At 34.9% G+C, this 23,696-nt stretch overlaps 1 protein-coding gene across 1 annotated transcript in view; it reads left to right on the plus strand.

Moving 5' to 3' along the window:
- The window catches only part of LOC120223374 (diacylglycerol kinase beta-like), a gene marked incomplete at its 3' end in the record, with an annotated part of 391,667 nt that overhangs the window by 200,656 nt on the left and 167,315 nt on the right, over positions 1-23,696 (plus strand). Inside the window, exons 10-12 of the mRNA XM_039221452.1 lie at positions 2,263-2,351; positions 2,434-2,550; positions 12,748-12,846. Coding sequence (XP_039077383.1) covers positions 2,263-2,351; positions 2,434-2,550; positions 12,748-12,846 — 305 coding nt within the window. The remainder of the gene's footprint in view (positions 1-2,262; positions 2,352-2,433; positions 2,551-12,747; positions 12,847-23,696) is intronic.

Raw genomic sequence — 23,696 nt, forward strand, 5'->3', positions numbered from 1 at the left:
GTCCCTCCCCTTGCTCGCACTGTCTCTCTCTCTCTCTCAAAAAAAAAAAAAAAAAAAAAGAAAGCAAAACAAAACAAAAAAACAATTACATTAATTGGTTACTAATTTGCATTCAAATAAGGATGAAAACTAATCTTAAAGTTCAGGCGCATAAGTTTTAAGGCTATAATGAAGAAAACCTTCATATATGGTTAATTAATATTGGAAATTAAAAGATTGACAATTCTTGAGTTGTGGCCATTCTTTCCATTTCAGTACACTTACCCTTACAATTTTCATTTTATTCTGTTGAGTGAGTACTGACTATTAAAATTTTCTGGTAGTATAGGTAACAATTAATTTATAGAAGTCACCTAAGTCTTTTTAAATAAACAATATTTATGCCTAGAAATGTTTACATTATCTATTGCCCCTGTTAAAACAGGAATATTGTGTCCTACTCATAAATATGCCATTGTCAGTCCAACAATTTGTCCAGCCATCTCCTTTTCTGCTTTGTATGAAGTTAACTGGAAACTGTAAAGGTTTTTTGTTTGTTTGTTTGTTTTTTGAGAGAAAAAGAGTGTGTATGTAAGCAGGGGTGGGGGAGCAGAGAGAGAGAGAGAGGGAGAGAGAGTATCCCAAGTAGACTCCATGCTATGGCTCCATGTAGAGCCCAATGTGGGGCTTGAGCCCATGAACTGCGAGATCATGACCTGAGCCAAAATCAAGAGTTATATGCTAAGGCAACTGAGCCACACAGGTGCCCCAGAAACTGTCAGGTTTATTAAACAGATCCCATTTTATGTGCATTTATATGAAATCTAAATTTTACTTGGCTTCCATATAGCCATGTTGGATATTGATAATCTGATATTATTTTTAGGTAGCATCTTCTTTGGTAATATATCTGAGAATTGACTCCCTCTTACATGGACTATTTGACATTTTAAACAATGTTTTAGTGCCCCATTTAAATGATATTAATAAAGTTATATGAAATTGCCATATGTCACTTCAGAGGGCAGTTTCTAGTGGCCATATATGAAAGGCTAGTTATCATAGAACATTCTTTATGTACAAAGAAAGTAACTTGTTTCTTAACTTTTTTATTTTTTAAAGTTTATTTGTTAATTTTGAAAGAGAAGGAGAGCACAAGTAGTGGAAAGGAAGAGAGAGAGGAGAGAGACTGAATCCCAAGCAGACAGTGTGGAGCCCAATGTGAGGCTTTCAAACTCAAGAACTGTGAGATCATGACCTGAGCCAAAGTCAAGAACATAATGCTTAACTGATGGAGCCAACAAAGTTCCCCTAAACTTTGTTATTTTTAAGGAAAAGGATTTTTCATGGCAAATTCTATTTATGGGAGCATGTGAAGCAAAACGATAATTCACTGTGAGTGCTGTCAAAGAGAGAGGGAGAGTTGTGCTCACAAATTTTAACTAACCAGTGTGGCAAATGCAATACTCAACATTATTACCATTATGGAAAGGAAGAAAAAGTATCATTTTTTCCTCAGAGTCACCAAAAGAAATAAAATTGTGGATATTTCAAAAACAGATTTACTATATAAATATTATGTGGATTTAGTATTGTTCACTCCAATTCTATGTAGTGGTTTGTTTTTGTCTTATTGAGAGGGCTACATGGTCATTTCTTTATTTAGTTTTTATTCTATATATTTATATAGTTAGAACTCTTTTAGAATGGCTTGTTCCTTTTGGACAAGCAGTGCCATGATGGCAAGTAAGGGATAAACTCATACTGAAGGCCTGGCATGTATGATGAAATCTACTACTCTCTGGAAATGGACTAATCAGCCATTTAAGGTTTAGATAAATCAATAGAGAAAATAGCATAAACTCCTGGGCTTTTATTTCCATGCCCTCCAGCTGCTCTCATGCCTATACTTTGTAAAATATAGATCTCTTCCTTCTAGCAAATGACACCAAGCCATTTGGCAGTCATCAATTTGTCTTTAATATTTCTGTCATCTGGGAATTATTGTGAAAAATTTGAGTGAAGCCTGATTTAATTAAGCATTTCCTGCTATGCCATGACAGAGGAGTCTTGGTTTTTCACATGCATAATATTTCCTGTACTAATTGGCCTTTTCTATTCCATGGTAAAAACAGTCAACTTAGACTTTTACTTGATGTAGCTGATTGGATTGATTAGGGAGCAGTGGATGTGGAATGAGGTTCTGTTAATGTCATTCTTTCCCTATAAAATTGCAATCAGGACCAAGATTATCTCTGAATTTGTGTACATGTTTCTTTTCAGTTTGCAAGTACACAGTGCATGAGCGCTGTGTGGCTAGAGCGCCGCCTTCTTGCATCAAGACGTATGTGAAGTCCAAGAAGAACACTGATGTAAGTGTATAGCTGTACTTGGTCTCATAGGGTGATGTTGACAGAAGCCTCCTCTTAGCACAATGTTCTTGTTCTATTCTAGGTCATGCACCATTACTGGGTTGAAGGTAACTGCCCAACCAAGTGTGATAAGTGCCACAAAACAGTTAAATGTTACCAGGGATTGACAGGACTGCATTGTGTTTGGTGTCAGATCACAGTGAGTAACATTGGAAAACAAATCTCTAGCCTTCACTCACAATGATGACTCTCCAAGAATTTTATCCTGGATGATTTTCTGGAATTTTAGACTAAGTCAGCATAAAACTGTAGAAGCTTCTTATCCCATGTGGCTCCCAAAGGGATAAGTGTCAGAGTCAGATTTGTCCTCATAGAATCCAGAATTTTAGAACTACTGACAACCTTAGAGATTATACCATTATGTAGGTTCCAGTGGTGTTCCAGGGAGCTCAAGAAGTTACCAGGAATGTACCGAAAAGCCATAGCTAGGGGGTGGGAACTGCATGTGGGATATAGTCTGTATAGAACTCAGCTGTCCCTCCATCTCCAGTGCTATTTTGTAAGAAATTTCTGTTTTATATGTTGTAAATTTATTTTAATGATAGAATCTATGGGCTTATAAAGGCTAGAAATTTGAACAAAGACTTAATTATATAATGAAGACCCTAAGACCAAGAAATGTAGCTAATTGATGTTGACCACATGGCTAGGTAGACATGCAGATGGGTCCATATTTTAGTTCTTGATGCTTCTAAGAACTTATTTTGTGAACTTTAAAATATGTTGTTGCCTTGTTTCTTTACTTATATCATAATTTGAGGGATAAGATTTTACATGTGGTATTTACATGTGATGTTTATAGATATAAACTCTAGTCATTATAATGATATTGACAATTGAGAAAGAAGAGATAAATTGGTCTTTTCTGGGAAACTGTAGGATTCTACTTGGTTTGTATAATTTGAAAGCCAGGTTCAAATAAATTCTTGAATAAATGCAGGTTTTAGATGATAATGCTAGTATTTTCTGTTTAGTTTTTGGAAATTACTGGGACACCTAGGTGGCTCAGTCATTTAAGCAGCTGACTCTTGATTTCAGCTCAAGTCATGATCTCACAATTCATGAGATCAAGTTCCACATTGGGCCCTCTGCTGACAGTGAAAAGACTGCTTGGGAATCTCTCTCCCTCTCTCTCTGGCCCTTCCCAGCTTATGCTCATGTGTGCTCTTTCTTTCTCTCAAAATAAATAAATAAATATAATTCCTCAAAATTAGGTAGAATGCCATTTTTACAGTATAGTATGAAAATATTTATGGAATTTTTCCCCCTCCCTTACACACGTCTTGATTTTGGTTTTCCAGCTAGTATATGAGTGTTCTTGTTATAGGAGAAGTTGTTTGTGCTTTTGTGCAACTAAAACAGTAGGGAGCACTCTTCCAGTTAAACAAATTTTTTTCTGTAGCGCCCCTGAACACCATACCCCACAAACCATTTACAAATTTTCTTAAACACACATACACATACACATAGGATAATGAGAAAAACAATCTGTGACTTGCATTTCAAAAATACAATTATGTACTTTTTTTAAATGAACAAATTTTCTTTAATCATTTTCAGCTATTACTTAGTTAAATTACATTTACATTTGAAATTTCCTCAATTTTGAAAGGCAGTTTTATTCTTTTGAAGTGTTTGGTTATTAAAATAAAATGTCTAACAATGATTTAAATGACACATATGGATTACTTAAACATATTGAGTCCTCAGTTTTAAGAAGACCACAACTATTTAATTTTAGAAAATTTGTGCACATTATATAATATTAAGGTGTTTTTTTTTTTTTGCGAAGCATCTATATAAATAGGTAGTTTTTGTTTCAAATCTTATAGAAGCCTGTTTCCATTATTTTCCCTTAAAAGCGCGTCTTTCATTTGTTATATATTTACCTTAACATAAACGGAATTGGGAGTCTATTAGAATTTATTTCTTCTTTGTCTTTCAAATTATTTCCCATTCTTCATAAATTTCAAATGTAATGTTGTAAGTTTATTTTTCTTCCCTTTTTTAATTTCTTAAAAAATTAATATCGTTGAAATGTGTACTCATCTTGAACACTCTAAAACTATGCATTGCTAATACAAAAGCTTTTGAACTTCTGTAATTTTCTTTATTTGACTGATCTCTTCCTTTCCTTTTTTAATCTTCATGAGGAGTATCTTCTGTCCTTTCCATTCTATGGAAATGACTCATATTGAAATTACCATCGGTAGTAGTCTGTTACTTGTACTCAATGAATCTTGAAATTATTTTCTTCTTTATATCCCATTTTGTTTCCCTACCTTTCTTTCTTATGTTTTAATGTTCCTCTCATCTGTGACTCCAAAAATCTGCATTGCTACCCCAACCACTTATCGGTCATACGTTTATAGTTGATCAGAATGTTGGCCCCAACCTTGTAAGAAATTGGGTCTTACTTTTGTAGGAAAGAGGTTGTTACCTCTGAATAAAGTGTGAGGATGGAGAAATATCTGTCATGCTACTGGAAGTCAAAAGAAAGCCGGAATAGCCATACTTATATCGGACAAATTGGACTTTAAAGTGAAGGCAGTAACAAGAGATGAAGAAGGGCATTATATAATAATTACAGGGTCTATCCATCAGGAAGACCTAACAGTTATAAATGTCTATGCCCCAAATTTGGAAGCACCCAAATACGTAAAACAATCACATACATAAGCAATCTTATTGATAAGAATGTGCTAATTGCAGGGGACTTTAATAATCCACTTACAGCAGTAGATAGATCAACTAGACAGTAAATCACTAAAGAAACAATGGACCTGAATGACACATTGGACCAGATGGACTTGACAGATATATCTAAAACTCTATATCCCAAAGCTATGGAATTCACTTTATTCTCAAGCGCACATGGTACATTTTCTAAGATATATCACATACTAGGTCACAAAGCAGACCTCAATGAATATATAAGAATTGAGATCATACCATGCACACTTTTAGAACTATACTTTTTAAAGTCTCAGGATTTCATGTCCAAATCAGTTCAGACAACATACCCCTAACATCTTATTCTTAAATAAAGATCAGTGCATACATGAAGATGACCTTGTCACTGTGGCAGAGCACAATAAAAAATGTAAATGTCCTCAAATCCTTTAATTCTGGTGCACTTGGGTGGCTTAATCGGTTGAGCATCCCACTCTTGATTTTGGCTCAGGTCTTGATCCCAGGGTCATGGGATCAGACCCCAGGTTGGGCTCTGTGCAGAGGATAGAACCTGCTTGGGATTCTCTCTCTCCTTTTCTTTCTCTCTCTCTAAAATAAATAAATTGAAAAAAAAATCGTTTGGTTATGTTTAGGAAATAAGGGAACAGTGAGGGTTTTAAGTCAGAGTCAGAAAAAAAAAAAAAATTCAGCCCTCTTACTAAGCTCTGTGAATTCCTGAGGTCTCTGGTGAACTTCAGCCTTATTTTTCCACAAAACATGATCTCTAGAGGTCCTATGGGTATTTGGTTCATGAAATACATCTTCCACATTTTTATAAAGGTCTCATCTATCCAGAAGAATATGTAGCCCTCTCAAAAGTAAGCTAGCCTCAATTCACTTTTGGATTTTTAATTGTAAGCAATTTTAGGGAGATGTTTATTAACTTAATGATGGTGTACCTAGGTTAAATATATTTAACACAGAATATTTATATATTCACTCAATCTATAGTTTCTTCTTGAACTTTTGTATGAAGATTTTAGTATAAAATTGATTAGTTCTCAACCAGTGCTTACCTGCTACTACTCATTGCTTTTAAACAGACTGAATCTACTTTCTTATGTCTTATGCTTCCCAGAAAGTGCTATTAATATAGCACATAGCTTGCAGAAGTTGTGAAAGAGATGTGGCATCAGCAATGCTGAGCTTTAGGGAGACCTAGTTGAATGGAGTCTGTGGGGAATAGATTGTAGAGAGAAACAAAGAGCATGAAACTTGGCTTCATTTCACAGGTATCCCAAAGGCCATTACTTTCTTTTATGTTTACTTTTGGAAATGAGTTGAATCTTATAAGTCAGGCTGATCAGATTCTTAACATGGTCACTGTCCAACAACTAAGACAGTAGGTGTGTAATCTTGGGCCAGACAATATATAAGAAGCTGTGGGCACTTACCTAATTTGTAAAATGTAGTTAATGATACTTACCTTGTAGGATTGTTAAAAGAATTAAATGAGTAAAAAAAAAAAAAATCTCTATAGATGTGTTTAGGGCAAGACCTCACACATAATAAGTGCTCAGTAATTGACAATTATTATCATAATGAAATCTTGGTAAAATATCATAGGGTCACAAAATCCAACCCCTGTTTCACAGAGGGCACTCCATGATTATTACTCATGCCCTTTCTCTTTCACCTCTGGAAGGATCTAGTTGCCCAGTCTAAATCAGAATAGCATCTGCATATTCTAAAATCATCCAGAAGCATGCGGTCCTGAATCTCGCTAAATCCTAGACTAAGCTGATTTATTTATATTCACAAAAAGCAACAATTCCAGCTCTCTTTTTTCTGTCAGCCATGGCATCATCGTGCTTGTAGTCATTGGAAATAAAGTTAGAAATCCATTTCTTTTATTCTTGTCTTTCACCTTTCTCTCATATATTCAACCTATCACTGAGCCTTGACATTTCCTCCTTAAAATATCTCTCTCAGATTTGAGTTTTTGTATCCATCATTCACAGCCCAAGTGCAAACTCTTAGCACCTCTCAACTAGATTAGAGTCAGAATCTCTTGGCTTATCTCCCTAACAGAAGGTACTTTTCCTATAATGCAGGCTGCAAACCACCTCCAGAATCATCTTCTGAAAATACTAGTTTGTTATCATATGCCACCTTCAGCACCCTATAATAGTTCTGTGATAATAAATGCAGCCCTCACTTCCTTTTACCCGCCCTGCTTTTCATTTCCTCAAATATCAGCCCCAAACCTAAGCACATGACGTATATGTTATTCCTTTCTATACACAGCCCCTACTGTAGCCATACATAGCTCTGGGCAGCTCCTTGGGAAGGCCATGCTTCCCTCTTACCTGTTATTTTGCTTACTCTATTCCCTTGAGTGTACCCACCTTGAATTCTAACTGTACCTCACAAACCAAATTAAGTTCCATATCTTCCTTGAAATTTTCCTTGACACTAATATTTCTCCCTCTTTTGTGTTTATACTTTCTACACTTTGAGTCCATAGCACAAGGAAAGACTAAATGCCCTCCAGTGGATTCATGTCTACACACTGAAGTTGTGCACACTGCCAGACTGCAATGTGATTGAGTTCCCGGTCAGAAATAGACAAGTTTTTCCTAATCACCAGAAGTGCTTAATAGAGTATTGAAGTCAGAGGAGGTCCTCAACAAGTTCACTTTAATCAGTGATATACTAGTTTCATTACTGTTAAATATTGAATTTTAAATGCACATCTTAAATTCTGTGTTGTAAAAAGATCATCTTATAATACCTAAATCTGCATCAACTACACAAGTAAGTTTAGACAAATGTTAAAGGTAAAAACTCATTTTAATACCTCCTCTTTAGTCAGCACTTATGGCTTCTTGAAATGATACTTTCTTGTAGATTATAATGTTGTAGATTATAAAGTTAAGCTCTTAGAAAACAATTTCATCTCCTGTTGCAAATCTAACCACTTAAAAATAAAAACAGAAAGCTCCTAAGTAGGAATAGGGTAAACTATCTTCTAGCACTTATGCAACCATTTTATTGCATTTTTATAATTCAATCAGTTATACCAAATATCTTCATTTGTTCTCTCTACCTCTCCTATTTACATTCTCAGATCCTAAGATCCCATTGTTTATATGTGTTCATTTCTGTTGAGAATTTATTTCCTTGACATTCTATTTAAAACAAGTTGAAATTTGCTCCTGGTCATGGTAAAATGCCCCAGGTCAGGTAGAACTCCCCAGGATAGGAGAGTGGTACATTTCATTTGAACTTGACTAAAGAAAACCTATATTATAGCTCTGAATTATTTATTTTTAGTATCTTGTAGCACTACTACCTTATTAAAATATTAGGCCACCATGGGTAGTGTTTAAAGGTTTCCAATACCTTTCCAACAGGAAGATTTATGCTTTAGCAAAAGGTGGCATTAAAGCAGCACCATGCAGTTTCAAAATGTTACAGACAAAAGAATGTATAAACCAGCAACATTTTTTCTAAATTGGGTCACTTAGTTTTGCTTTGGAAGAATGACTTATCTCTCTTCTTGTCATCCAAATTAAAATGAAAATGTATTTTTTTTATTTTTCCTTATTTGACTTCTTAGATTCCAGTGATTTCTTATCAATAGAGTACCCCAACTTCTTTCTCAACTCTACTCTGTAAGTACACACACAAATACATGCATACAAACACATACACACACACACACTTACATTTTCTTTTTCTTCCTAACTTGAGACAGCTTTTTCCGATAAACATAGATCTGGCTGTAAATTAGGCGCTATTGGAAATTCTCATAAACTCTAAAATTATTTCCAAGTGTTTAATTCACTTCCAGGAAAAGGTGGTTCATATTTGATGCATTTCCTAGATATAGGTCTGATTCCCTTAACTCAAACCAGAATTTCTGTGCATATAATAAAATGACCTATGCCTTAATCTTTAAATAAAATGCAAACACAACCATGAACAAACATAGAAACATTTAAAAGAAGGTAATAGTTTCATATCTGGGGCTCCATTGGCCATTTTATTGAAGACACGGGATTCATCAATGGTCTAGTTTATTTTTATTCTTGATGAGGATTTTTGTATTTACGCTTTTGCTGATTTGGGATCTGGGTTATCTTTAAGACATTTTTGAGTCTTCAGCATCTTATTGACACTGAAAAGGACTCAGCTGTGTCTTTTTCTTATATGCTTGTCTGTAAAATGTCATGGTGACAAGTATAAGCAAATTGTTTTTGTTGCTGGTTATGTTCACTTTTTTTCATTTTTAAGATTGTATTGAAAAATAACATACATGCAGGAAATTTAAATATCCTAAGGGTAGAACTCAATGAATTTTGCACGAATGAACACTCCGTGTAACAAGAATCTGATCAAGAAATAGAACATTACCAGTAAGCTGAGGTTTTGGGTGGAGGTGGGGAAGGAGATTTTAAGTTCTGTCATCTTATTTTGTGGATACTTTCTGCTTTTAACAGACTTTTTATTTTTAGAGCAGCTTAAGGTTAACACCAAAAAAAAAAAAATGATGTTCACTTTTAATCTTGATAAATAGTGCTGGAATGATAAGTTATTATTATGATTATATTTTGGCTTTCACATTTTACCCTTTGTCCTCAAGTGTATCTCTGAGCAATGCAGTGAATAAACTAGATCCTCTGTACAAATTTGACTTACAGCTTTTAGAATGATGAGAATAATCAGCAGTTCCAAATGGTGTCCTCAGTTTTTACACTTTTGGCTTCATACAATGTCATGGTGTCGATAGCCACCCAAATATATTTAGCAGCTTTGGGATTCTAGTTTAAGGCATCATTGCACATTCGTAGTTAATACAGACTTTGCAGTAGGAGAATTTTCTTGCACTGTGTGTCCCTGTTTCACTGACAATCATATAGTTAGCAACTTTCTTATAGACTGTTACTGGCCTATGTTCCTGCAGGATTCTGCCTCGCAGCTGACCAGATAAACCTCAGAGATACGAGCCATGTGACAGGCACACTGGAAAAGTGCTTGCTAACTTCATTTAGCACTTCTACTCTGAAATCCCTTAATCTGGATATGAAGAGTTACCTCCTATGCACGTACTCTGTTCAACTCATCAACTGTGATTCTACTGGAGTCCTTAGTTCTTTCTTTTTGGATGGAAAACAGAGAGAGAGAGAGAAAGAAAGAGAAAGAAAGGGAGCAGATGAGGAGAAAGAGGAGGAAGAGAAGAAAGGGAGGGAGAAGAAAGGTGCCATTAAATTTATTTTATGTTTGTCATCTCTTCTTACGTACGGTGACCCTCAAATAATTATACAGAAAGCTCAGTTGTCCTTTACCATATCAGGTGTAAATTGTTGGAAGCACATGGAATGCAGGCCTGGAAGATGCTGAGACCCTCAGATGGCCCTCCCGTGGTCAGTTCTGGCAAGCGATTCAGAGTGCCCTGTCCCTCTGTCCTTAAAGTCACATGTCAGGCTTTACAAACTTTAGTCAAGAGTAAAAATTCAGTGCTTTCTCATTCCATGCACACAAGGATTTTTTTTTTTTTTATTGTAGATCTTGCCTCTACAAGTTAGAGGCTTCTAGAGTCTACATTCTCAGTTTTAAAGAGGTTGTGCAGGATCAGAAAACAAAAGATTTTTTGCTGTGACACCCTGCTAACACATGACCCTTAAGATTCATCATTTGTCTTTGTTTTGGGTTTAGTTTTCATACTGATGGATATATTAGTTTTGTAAGACTGCTGTAACAAAATGCCACAAAGTGAGTAGCTTAAAACAACAGAAGTTTATTCTCTCATAGTTCTGGAGGCTAGAAATTTTAAATCAAGATGTCAGCAAGTCATACTCCCTATTTGGAAGAATCCTTTCTTGCCTCTTCCCAGTTTCTGGTTGTCGTCCATCCTTGGTGTTCCTCAGCTTATAACTGCATCACCAAATGTCTGCCTCTGTTGCCACATAACCTCTTTCCTCCATCTCTGTCTCTCTATGTCCAGATTTTTCTCTCCTTATGAGATCACCAGTCATTGGATTAGGGCTTCTCTTACTCCAGCAAGACTTTATCTGATCTTGAATACATCTACAGAGATCTTTCCAAATAGCTCACATTCACAGGTATCAAGAATTAGGACTTTAACATATCTTTTGAGGAAACCGCTGTCCATAATGTCCACATTCAAAATTCCAGGCCTGTGATTTATTTTAAGGGAATTAAGTCCAATAAATAATAATATACTTCACCAGTCACTAGTTATATTTTGGAGGAACTACGTATTTTCATTTCCAAATCAGAACGTCTATTTATTTATTCTGTTTTACATATGGGCTTCACCTTCTTTATCTTCAACACTTCTTGCCTTTTGACAAAGATCAGCAGTGCTTGTTAAGAAGATTAAACCACTTTTTGAGAAGAGGTTTACATGTCACTGAGAAGCAGAGCTGCTAATGATGAATGAACATATAAAGGTTCTTTCATTTCATATAATGTGGCCTAATGTGCAGTAATTATAGTCCGAGTAGCCTTAACTAAAGGCAAGGAGGTAGTATGACAGATGTTTTAGATTCAAGGGCAATTTCTAGAAATACCCTTTCAGTAGAGTTCTTTCACCAACCATAAATCAACACTCTTTAGGTGTTTATGTTTGATGGCTAATTAACTGCTTACAAGGTAAGTTTGTTTTGGAAATTAATGTAGCCATGACTTCAAGAGTGACTTTTGGTGCAAAACTGAAATAATGATGTGGCTCTGTTTTTATTTTGAACTAGGAATGTTGCTTTATTAATGTGTATAATTATTCTAAAGTATTCATATTTTATATTAAATTTTATATTTTAATAATTTTATATTAACTTAATATGATGTGGGAGAGGGAGAAATTCCTCGGTGGCTGTAGCAAATTTGTATGACTCCAATGATAACTACCACCTCAATTTTAAAAATCACCATTTAATGCACTGTTATAATACCTTAATTTAGACCTGTGACCAAGATGGATAAAAATATCAGTTTCATTTCATACATGTTGAAAAGTAAATAACACATTATGTGATTATACACTAACTTAATGTAGAGCTGATAAATACAATATAAAGATAAATTTTTATAATCATAATCATCTTCTTATATTTATATCCTGCTCCTACTGAGATGAATCTCTGGTTGCATTTACATATTGAATTACAAAGTTAAAACTAATGATGGGATCAATTATGCCCCATACTGAGCTGTGCACTTTGGAATGACTTTGAGAAAACAGAAGGGTCAAAAAAAAAAAAAAAAAGCATCCACAGCACACAGTGGTTTCAAGATTATGCTAACAGATAAGCAAAGGAAAGACTGTAACAGACAACAATTTGTGTTTGTCAAAGAAATCAGGCTTTATTGGTGTAAAGCCTAAAGTACCTTTTGAATATAGACATTTCTGAGAATTAGAAAATAGGTAGGCTGGGGCATGGAAGTTGCTAAATAGTTTATTTAAGATAGATATAGAAGAGCAAATGTAATATGAATCCCTTTATGACCCTCTTCATTGTTCTTGTAATTCTTTTGATGTATTGTTAATGAATTTGCTGTATCTCACTTGAAATATCTGCTGTACGTTTGCTGTTGTCATGCCAAATTTGACAGTGTCCTCTCTCTCCTTTCCTAGCTGCATAATAAATGTGCTTCTCATCTCAAACCTGAATGTGACTGCGGACCTCTGAAGGACCATATCTTACCACCCACAACAATCTGTCCAGTAGTGCTGGTGAGTTTTTCCTTCTCATCATTCTGCTATAACTTGGGGTCTCTATGACTAACTGGTACGCTATACCACTAAATGCTTCCAGAGGTAATTTTCCATTGATCAAGGCCAAGCTCTATAGATCTAAAATAACTCATTACTGCGAAGTAGACACCTTTGCCCACTATATTTCCTTTTTTCTTCATGGCACAATAAACGTTTTAGTAAGGTATGCTCTAACTGAAGCTGACTAAGGCTTTATCACTTAGTCATGCTGCACTTACCAGAAATTGTAGAGACAGAACACTTCTACATTTTACATGTTTTATAGATCTAGCTTCCCAGAATAATGAAGTTATTCTTATGGGCAATTTTGCTGGGGATGCACATTATATATCTGCAACGTTGAGTTCTCTTATCTAGGTCAGAGGCTACTAGAATGAGAACACATATGCTGAAGAAAGTTATGCACTGCCATTGGGTGTATTTTATTTTTTATTAGTGAACAATAAATTTAACTATCTGCAAAATACTTAATTAAATAAATATGCAAGTGGAAAATGCAGTAAGTGAGGTAACCCAGAAAAGAGCAAACCTTGATAGAGAAGCAGATATTCAAAGATAATCTTCATTTTACATTTCAAAATCCAAATTGTTTCTAAAGTGAAACACTTATTTTACAAAACAAACTATTTTATATACATAATGCAATCCGTATTTTTTTTTAAACAACATGGAAATTAAGTGGCTGGAACTTTAGCTTGATATAATAAAAATACAAAAACTAAAAAATGTTAGACAAATACTTTTCTAAAGGTCAACCTAGAAATTAATCAAATTACTCAATTTGCACCCACTTAAGATTCATTTTGTAATTACCTGTAAAATACTGGTTGTATTTTAAATGTCTTTATTAAAAATTTTATTAAAAACTCCTCATTTTCTCACACTACAAATATAGAGCAAAATAAAATACTTCCAGCTTGCTGAGGATAGCAATAACTAATTCTAAATTTCCTTTCTTCATGTGAGATTCATTAGACATCCTGTAGTAAATAAGATTAATTAAAAATAATGAATGCCATATAAAAATACTTTACATTTTATAAAAATTGGGATGCTATTTTACTCTTTACAGTGTTACCTTAAAGAGAAATGATTTGTAGAATTTTTACATACTTTCATTCTTTTTAAAAAGTATAGTAATTTTACTGGTTTTGATTCAGATCTCGGATTTTAACTCCAAAGAGAAGTCCATTATGTTATCCTATCATCTAGGTACCTATGTAAAACCCTATTCAGTTTATTGAGCCAGGGGACTACCTCTTTGGTCCACTTATGTCAACCTCTGGTCACATAAAATTAAGCATGAGATGCATCTATTCTTTTTATACTCTATCTTTTCTTTCTTTGAGAGAATCAAAGGTAAAGAATATGTTACACAAATATTCTTGTCTTTTAACAATCTTATAAACCCTCTCATTGTTTTGTTTTGTTTTTTAAAGATACTCTTGATTCTGAAGATTTATTTTCAAACATGAAATCTTCCTGCAGTTTTAATCATCAGTTATATCTCAACATTTACTATTTTCTCATTTCTTTGGTACTATCTACTCTGAAATATGTGGACGCTATTGACCTTTTCATCCTTCATGAATACCTACCTTTCACTTACTCCCCTTATACCACACTCTCCTGGTCTTTCTTCTCCTGGTTTCTCTGGATACTTCCTTTTTATCTTTCCTGGCTTTCATGACTTCCTCCTGCTCCATGTTAGTGCATCCCTGTGCTCAACCCTCATTTGTCACAGCTCTTCACTCTTAACATTCTTCCCAGTGGGATCTTGTTCATTTAGTTGACTTCATTACCATGTTAATTTATATTCAGTTTACCCTCCATCCATAGGTTTGAATCTCAAACCTATGAAGCTGCAACTTGAAGGTCCCATGTTGTTTTATATGCCCAATATATTATTATTATTTTTATTATTATTTAACATAATAATGATAGTTCATATATATTGAGCGTACATACTATACCAGCTACTATGCTAAACAGATTAATTCATTAATTCAATAAGTATTTATTGAATGTCTAGTTGATGCCACATAGTATTATAGGTAGGGAGGTAAAACAATAAAAGCTAAATTAAATCTTTGCTTTTGTGGGGTTTTCATTCTGGGAATAAACAATGACATGAGAAAATTATTTCATACTTGGTTGTATGTTAAATGTAAAAGACAAAATTGAAGCAGGAAAAGAAGAGAAGAAATGTTGGTGTTGCAGTTATGAAAAGAGTGGTCAAAAAGGAGTTCACTAAGGGTATACTTGAATGAAGAGTTGAAGAATGTGAGGGAGTCACCCAGGTGGCTATCTGGGGACAGAATTTCACAGAGGAGTCACCAAGGGAGAACAAGGAAAGATTGAGAGGCAGGAGAAAACTATCATATCTGAAGAGCATCAAGATGAGTGGCTGAGCCTAAGTGAGAAGGGAGAATAATAGTAGAGGAGAAGGTCACAGATGCCATAAAATTTCTGTATGCTGTGGGGAAATTTAGGCCATTTTAAGATCTTTAGCTTTTATTTTAAGTGAAGTTGGAAGCCATTAGGGGATTTTGACCAGAAAAGGGAACGACAGGATTTATATTTTAAAAACCATAATCTAATTGTTGAGGGGAACCAGTGAATAGCAACATATGTAACACTTTTCTCTTTTCAGAGAAATAGGAAGCTGGGTCATTGGTGAGAGCAGGGATGGTATAAACTGTATGAGAAGTTTGAGGATTGAGAAGAAATTACACAACAGGCACCTAGGAATGCGGAAGCTTAATAGATCAAGGAAATACTATTTGATTGGCAGGGAATAATGAGTAGCCACTAGTTAATCATCATAGATTTAGAATAAGATCAGTAAACTTGTTTGAGTATATTCCTCTGGCCACATTCAGTCTTATTTCTCTAGTTTCAATCTACCTCCAGGAGTAGAAGAGGTATAACCTAGCCTTAACATGACTATTTTGCTAAATATGATGAAAAGAGAGAGTAGCCAAGGAATTGAGACTATACAATAGAACACTTATAAGGATTGGCCATGGAATTTAAGCTGGGAGGTAAGGGAAGTAGGAGAATGAAGAGTCCGGTACAGTAATGGATGTTAGGAAGAATATCTTGTGGATCATAGTTGAATCAAAGATTGTTGAAATCAATGTTATTAGTGTTAGGTTGTGGGAGCGACCCAGGTAACAAATTGAGATATTGAAGGGGTTGTGGTTACTGGAAATGATAGGCAAGAATTTGTTTAATCCTCACAGTGATACCATGAGATAAATATTATAACTCTCTCCATTCTGTATGTGAGGAAACTGGGGAACAGAGGTTAAGTAAATTTCCTGTCATGTGGCTATGAAGTGGCAAACCAGAACAGGAACCCAAGAAGTGTCACTCTGGAGCTTGTGCACTGACCTCCTCATCCTCACCCTTTCTCCAAATCCTGAAATAGGCCTTCTCCTATTTGTCCTATCTTGGTACCAGAACATTCATATCCCAACTTTCCTAAGACAGAAACCTAAGAATTATCATTGCCTCATCTTGAATATCAGATTAGTCATTGGGCAGTCTATTCTAATAGGCTTTTCTGTTTTTTCATCATGCCTCACATGTCACCATCACAAATTGTTCTCCAGGATGGTCCTAATGGCATCCTTACTGTCTTGCCTCCTCTCCATATATTCTTCATTCTGCTTCGTGAATCCACTTGGAAAAATGCAATATAATATTTTCCTGCTTAAATATTTTAAAATATTTAAAATACTTTGAGTAATTCTCAATTTGAACTCCAAGCTATCTAGCATGGTGAGCAAGGCTTTAACTAGATCAGCTCACCCAGTCCTTCATACGCCAATTGCCCACCAGAATCAGGGATAATTTGAACTACTGTAGTTGTCTTAAGTACACGTGCTCTTTAAAGCCTTTGAAGGCTCTTTAAAGCCTTTAACATATATAAAATGTTAATAAATCTGCCTGAATCACTTTGCTTTAAAATTTCTCCCAACTTGCTAAGTAGAAATTAAAGGTTACTTTCCTGTCATGGAATAGATACATATACTATTAAGCCCATTAACTATTTAAATACTGATACTTTAAAGAAATTAATGTAGTTGTTCTGCCCATAAAATTGTTTAATCTTTTCTGACTGATGGGCTCTGAGACTTTTCAGTTTTTAAGCTCTCATTTGACATCAGAGGGATAATTCTACACCGTGTCACACATTATAAAACTTTTAACTTTTATTTAAATAGAATCATTAGTTTTTTAAATGTCTATTTATTTATTTTGAGAGAGTGGGCAATAGTGGTGGGGGAAGCAGACAGAGAGAGAGTAGAGAGAGAGAATCCCAAGCAGACTCCATACTTAGTGTGGAGCCTGATGTGGGGCTCGATCTCACAACCATGATATTGTGACTTGAGCTGAAATCATTGGGTGCTTAACCTACTGAGCACCCAGGTGCCCTGAAAATCATTAGTTTTTAAAAAATAATATATTCTTGTTTTTGTTTTCTTTAATAACAATTTCCTTCTTAAAAAATCATGAGACCCATTTTCTCATGCTAATGACCTCAAAGAAGAATGGGTGAGGTTCAGAATCACTTACAACAAAATGGCTGTGAATATCCTCTCTATCACATTCTACTAAATATAAAATGAAGAACTTAAGATACCTGTTTTTGTTGAGGTATTTTTTTCCCCTTTTCCTTGACTGTATGGTGGTATAAACTCAATATGGAGCCCTAATTCCTGGTTGAAACATTTAAATAATAGAAGTTCAGGGTCTATAGCAGCAGTTTTTAGACATTTTAGAACATTTTTTTAGGTTTTATTATTTTTTTCTCAGCCTGCCAATTGTTCCTCAACACTTGTTATTAACTTTAAGTTAATGATTCAATTGATATGTGCTCACCTGTTCTGGAGATTAGCAAGGTAAGCATATTCTTTTCAGTGATGGCACATTTTTATTAGCATATACTACAAATAGCTTCCACCGATAATTGGTGTTGATAGCGCCTATTGCTAGAAAAATGGATTAAAACCAACTACTCTGAAATTAAAATTGAAATGTAACCAGTAAGTCTATACATCAGATATGGTCACTGTTTTCTGGGATTGAAATTGGTATCTGGCATATTTTGAAAGTATTATAAAAAACACTTTGCTTAAAATTTATATAACTTAGAGATTTTATCAAGATGCTTCTATGGCTGTGTTTGCATACTGATAATGCTTTTTTGTAAAGCATTATTCCAGCAAAAATGATGACCTTCATAGTCCATTTGCTGCCATATTGTAGAAAATTCAGAACTTTTACAAAGGCAGACTTCTTGAAGGCCTTCCTTCATCCTACCTCCAAATAAATGTAAAGTGATCCCAATCTATTCAGTGGAGACTCTTGATAAGCAATTTCATTTCCATAAAAAGCCATTAGTTCTTCCCAGTTGATTGTTAAAACAAGTATTACTCCTTCGAATAAAATCCTTTTAAAAATTCATTCTTGATACTTGCTATAGATTGGACTCAGAAATTTCTGCTGTCCAACCTCAAAGTGACAATGCCAAAAAATAATTGTGATAATGTTGTGTAGAACATGGCCTGATAAGCTTGAAATCCATCATTTATGTTCTAAATTTAACCTCCAACCAAAGACGGACTTGGTCCTTTTGTTTTAGTCCCTTATCGAGTTGCTTTAATAATATGTGAACTCACCATTATGTCTTTAGCCTATATTGAAAGACATTTTAATAATCATACAGAACTCCTTATTGTAACAAAAAAGCTATGTTTTTAGAGATTCCTTTAGTACCAACAGAAATCCCTCTCAGTTCTGTTTATCATGGTTTGTTATCTTGTGGACACTATCAGTCCTTTTACTGTCATGATTTATTTTCTATCCTTAGGATGCACAAGTTAAATGCATGAGCATATTTCACAATGATGCACATTTTTATGTTATTTACTTCTTTGTGCTAATACATAACTTTATTGTTAGCTTATCTGTAAATTATAATGGCCTCTGTTAGTACTTTTATTTTTTTTTTATTTTTGATAGTACATGTATTTGTTAGATCACAGAAATCAGTGAAATAAGCTACAGTCCCTTTGATTCTTAGAGTAATTTTATAGATGCAGCTATACATGTTTATAAATTTTGGGGCACCTAGTAGCTCTGTTGGTTTTGTGCCAGACTTTGGCTCAGGTCATGATCTCCCAGTGCAGGAGTTCGAGCCCCACATCAGGCTCACTGCTGTCACCCTGTCAGCACAGACCCCACCTTAGATCCTCTGTTCCCCTTTCTTTTCTCCATCCTGCTTGCACTCTCCCAAAAATAATAAACATTAAAAAGTGTTTATTAATTTTTTTATAAAATTTATTTAGAGAGAGAGAGAGAGAGAGAGCGAGAGAGAGGGTGCACACAAGTGGGGCAGGGGAAGAGAGAGAGGAAGAGAGAAAAAAATCTCAGGCAGGCTCCACACTGTCAGTGCCGAGACCAAGTTTGGGCTTGAACTGATAAACCCTAAAATCAGGACCTGAGCCGAAATTAAGATCAGATGCTTAACTGACTGAGCCCCTCAGGTACCACCAAGGGAGCTATAAATTTGATCAACTTCTCTAAAACTGTGGTATAATCCGTACGTTCATTCCAAGTTTTATATTACTTTTTATGATCAGGAAAATTGGGTATCTAGGAGTATACATGTTTTCCTAATGATTTTTCAGTTTGAGGGATGTTTTTATTAAATTGACTTACTCTCAACAAAAGAAATCTTTAGATGTCTCATGAGGAAATGACATTTTATTTTATTTTATTTTATTTTTTTTACAAGTAGTTTATTGTCAAATTAGTTTCCACATAACACTCAGTGCTCATCCCCACAAGTGTCCTCCTCCATGCCCATCCCCCCTCCCCCCCCATCCATCACTCCTCAGTTTTTGTCAGCATTCAAGTGTCTCCCATGGTTTGCCTCTCTCCCTTTCCCCCACCATTTCTCCCCTTCTTCTCCCCCTTGTTCCTCAGTTAAGTTCCTCCTAATCCTCCTATACGTGCAAACATATGATATTTGTCCTTCTCTGCCTGACTTATTTCACTCAGCATAACACCCTCAAGGTCCGTCCATGTTGCTACACATGGCCAGATTTCATTGTTTCTCATTGCCATGTAGTATTCCATGGTATAGATAAACCACATCTTCTTGATCCATTCATCTGTTGATGGACACTTAGGCTCTTTCCATGATTTGGCTATTGTGGAGAGTGCTGCTATGAACATTGGGGTACATGTGCTCCTATGCCTCAGCATTTCTGTATCCCTTGGGTAAATTCCTAGCAGTGCTATTGCTGGGTCCTAGGGGAGTTCTATTGTTAGTTTCCTGAGGAACCTCCACACTGTTTTCCAGAGGGGCTGTACCAGTTTACATTCCCACCAACAGTGTAGGAGGGTGCCCGTTTCTCCACATCCTCGCCAGCATCTAGAGTTCTCTGATTTGCTCATTTTAGCCACTCTGACTGGCGTGAGGTGGTATCAGGAAATGACATTTTAAACTTAATGTTTGAAGAGTAAAATGAAATGATTCATCATAAAAATCATTTTTATTATATTTAGCTCCATGATTAAATTTAGTTTTCTCTATGTATGCATAAAATGATTATTATATATTATTACTTAAAAGCAAGATTTTTATTTTCTTTTTTTAAGATTTTTATTTTCTAAATAAGGAATTGATTAGTCATTTTCTCTATCTATATATCTATCTATCTATATTTGTTAGTAAAGCTAAAAAATTAAAATATGGGGATGACATGACATTGATTACTTTAGACTTGAGCTTATATTAGAAATAAGTATCTGCCCTTTATATACTACTATGACTGTCTTTATTTTGAAATCATTACTAATAATCTATGTGCATTCTTTTTATACAGAATAGCTACAGTGCTAGATTCTTTTATGTTTTATCATCCATCTTTTTTCTCTCTACTTCTTCCTTCTTCGCATTGTCTTTTAAGTTAAAGAGCTAAAAATTTAGATAAGAACATTTATCTTATTTCCTGCAAACTAGACTCTGTTGGTCATGACAGGAAAGCAGATTACATATTACGGTGTGAAAAATATTAACTAATAGGGGCTCTAGAGGACAGGCTCTTAATTCATCCAGAGGGTAATTCAAAGAGTAAATAAAAGAGTAGGGCTTTGGCTGTCACATACAAAGTGAACTCCATCTGAGTCGTCTCAGCAGCAAGAGTACTGAGTGAGATCTTGAAGCTAAGAAATGTTTATTAAGGGTTATGTGTAAAGATGAGGCTTGGAAAGATGGACAAGATAAGGGCTGAGATAGTAAAAAGTTTGGCCTATCTTACCAAGGAAATGGGTTTATCCTGTATACATAGGAGACTACATGATCACGTTTTATTTATTATTTTTTAAACGTGTTTATTTATTTCTGAGACAGAGAGAGAAAGGCAGAGTGAGCAGGGGAGGGGCAGAGAGAGAGGGAGACACAGAATCTGAAACAGGCTCCAAGCTCTGACCTGGCTGTCAGTACAGAGCCCGACGTGGGGCTCAAACCCATGAACCGTGAGATCATGACCTGAGCTGAAGTCGGACGCTTAACAGACTGAGCCACCCAGGCACCCCTGCATGATCAGGTTTTAGAAGGAAAATTCTGGTAGCAATGTTATCACAAATAGATGTAAACTGGGAACAGAGGAGATACGGTAGACTAATTACGGTATTATGATATGAACAATCATAAAACACCAACAAAGTAAGAAAATGAGGGAATCAGGAGAGAATATTGTAGCAGAAAGTGGAATTAAGTTGATTTCAGAGAAGATTAGTTCCAGAAGATGGTAAAATCCAGTTTGCATCTATGGATCTGGGAGACTCACCTGGTGGAAAAGAGAGATTCACTAGACATCAAGAGGTCAAGTAACTCTTGGGATAGTTTATTGTATGTTCTATTTAAAATATCCCGGGGTCATAAAAGGGTCTCAGTGAAATGGTTGCTGTATAAGAGTAATTAGTATGAATGGTGGGGAAAGATAATAGATTCCATGAATTTCAAATCATAAGAGATACTCTGTTCTGGGTCTGCAGGAATGATGATTTGAATGGAAAGCCAAGAGATTTCTATAAAAACTATAGAACAAATACTGGTTAAGAGAATGAGCAGCCTCTTTACAGAAATGTAGTAGGGAAAATGACAGTGACCTGGAAAGAAAAAAGATAATTCATTTATTTTAAACAAAGTTTCATTGTGCCCAGCAAAAAGTTTTAGAAATAACGTGAGATATGGAAAATCAGTTTAGGAGACAGAAAGCAGAAATAAACATGGGATAGTGATAATCAGAAAGGATAGAGACTAGAAACTTTAGTTTCTAACATGAACTTTGGATATGTGGGCAAGTTCTTTGCCTCAAAGGATTACAGAATGATAACAAATGACTTGTGTCCAGAAATTAAAAATAATTTATGTATATAAATAATAAGTAACAAACAATGCAATTCAAGAGGAAAGAGACCTAAATAGGCTTTTAAGAAATAGATACTCACAAATCACAAGCAAACATATAAATATATGTACATTATCTTTACTCACCAGAAAAATAAATATTTAAATCTCAATAGAGATCACTACACACCCATCAGAATTATTAAGACAATTAAAAATCCTAAGCTTTGCAAAGAGGAAACAACTGGATTGTTTATAGATCGCATTTGGGAGAATAAATGGGTTCAGCCACTTTCGGAAACTGTTTCGTAATATATTCTCTGTATGTATGTGAATCCTGGGTTTTTCACTAATTTTGTGACATGAGGCAGAGTTATTAATATTTTACACATCTGTGTTCCATTTATAAAATGGAATGAAATAAGGGCGCCTGAGTGGCTCAGTCTGTTAAGCGTCCGACTTCAGATCAAGTCATGATCTCACAGTTCGTGGGTTGAGCCCCGCGTTGGGCTCTTTGGGGACGGCTAGCTCAGAGCCTGGAGCCTGTCTTCAGATTCTGTGTCTCCCTCTTTCTCTGACCCTTCCCTGCTCATGCTCTCTCTCTCTCTCTCAAAAATAAATAAAAACATTTTAAAAAATTTAAAAATTGAATTAAATAAATTAATGTATGAAAATTGCTTAGAAGTATGCCCAGTATGAGTGTTTCGTTGACATTATCTAATATTAGTTCTAATATGTGTTGTGTTTGAATTTAAAAAGTAAATTTTAATCTTTTATTATAAAAGAACTATGCATTTATTAAATAAAACTAATAAAAGCAACTTAAAAATGAAGAGAAAAAAAATGAAGAGAAAAAAATTAAAAGTTGTAATAGTTATAGAAGAACCACTATTAATATATAAATGGAAGCACGATTAAAATTTCCCCCTTGATTCAGATGTATATTTTTGACCTTTTTGTAATTAAACTTGATATATCATGTGACACCTTATTGTTTTTAAGTCTATTTGTTATTTTATTTTGAGAAAGAGAGAGAAAGCATTAGCAAGTGAGGGTCAGAGAGAGAAGAGAGAGCGAGAATCCCAAGCAGGCTCCACACCAACAGCACAGAGCCCCATTGAGGGGCCTGATCTGATGAACCATGAGATCATGACCTGAGCCAAAGTTGGATTCTCAAGTGACTGAGCCACCCAGGTGCCCCAAACTTTCACTTTGAACACCTTGTTTTATACTTAAACTAATACCATTAAATGTTTGTGTTTCTATATACTATGAAATATTGCTATTAATGGCTGTATAAGTTATTAATTGAAGATAACATAATTTAGTTGAAACAATGTTAATGTTTAGTGTGTTTCCAATGATTTATTTTGTT

Source organism: Hyaena hyaena, unplaced genomic scaffold (genome assembly GCF_003009895.1).
Source record: "Hyaena hyaena isolate Hyena2069 unplaced genomic scaffold, ASM300989v1 scaffold_985, whole genome shotgun sequence".
In the NCBI taxonomy this organism is placed as follows: Eukaryota; Metazoa; Chordata; class Mammalia; order Carnivora; family Hyaenidae; genus Hyaena; species Hyaena hyaena.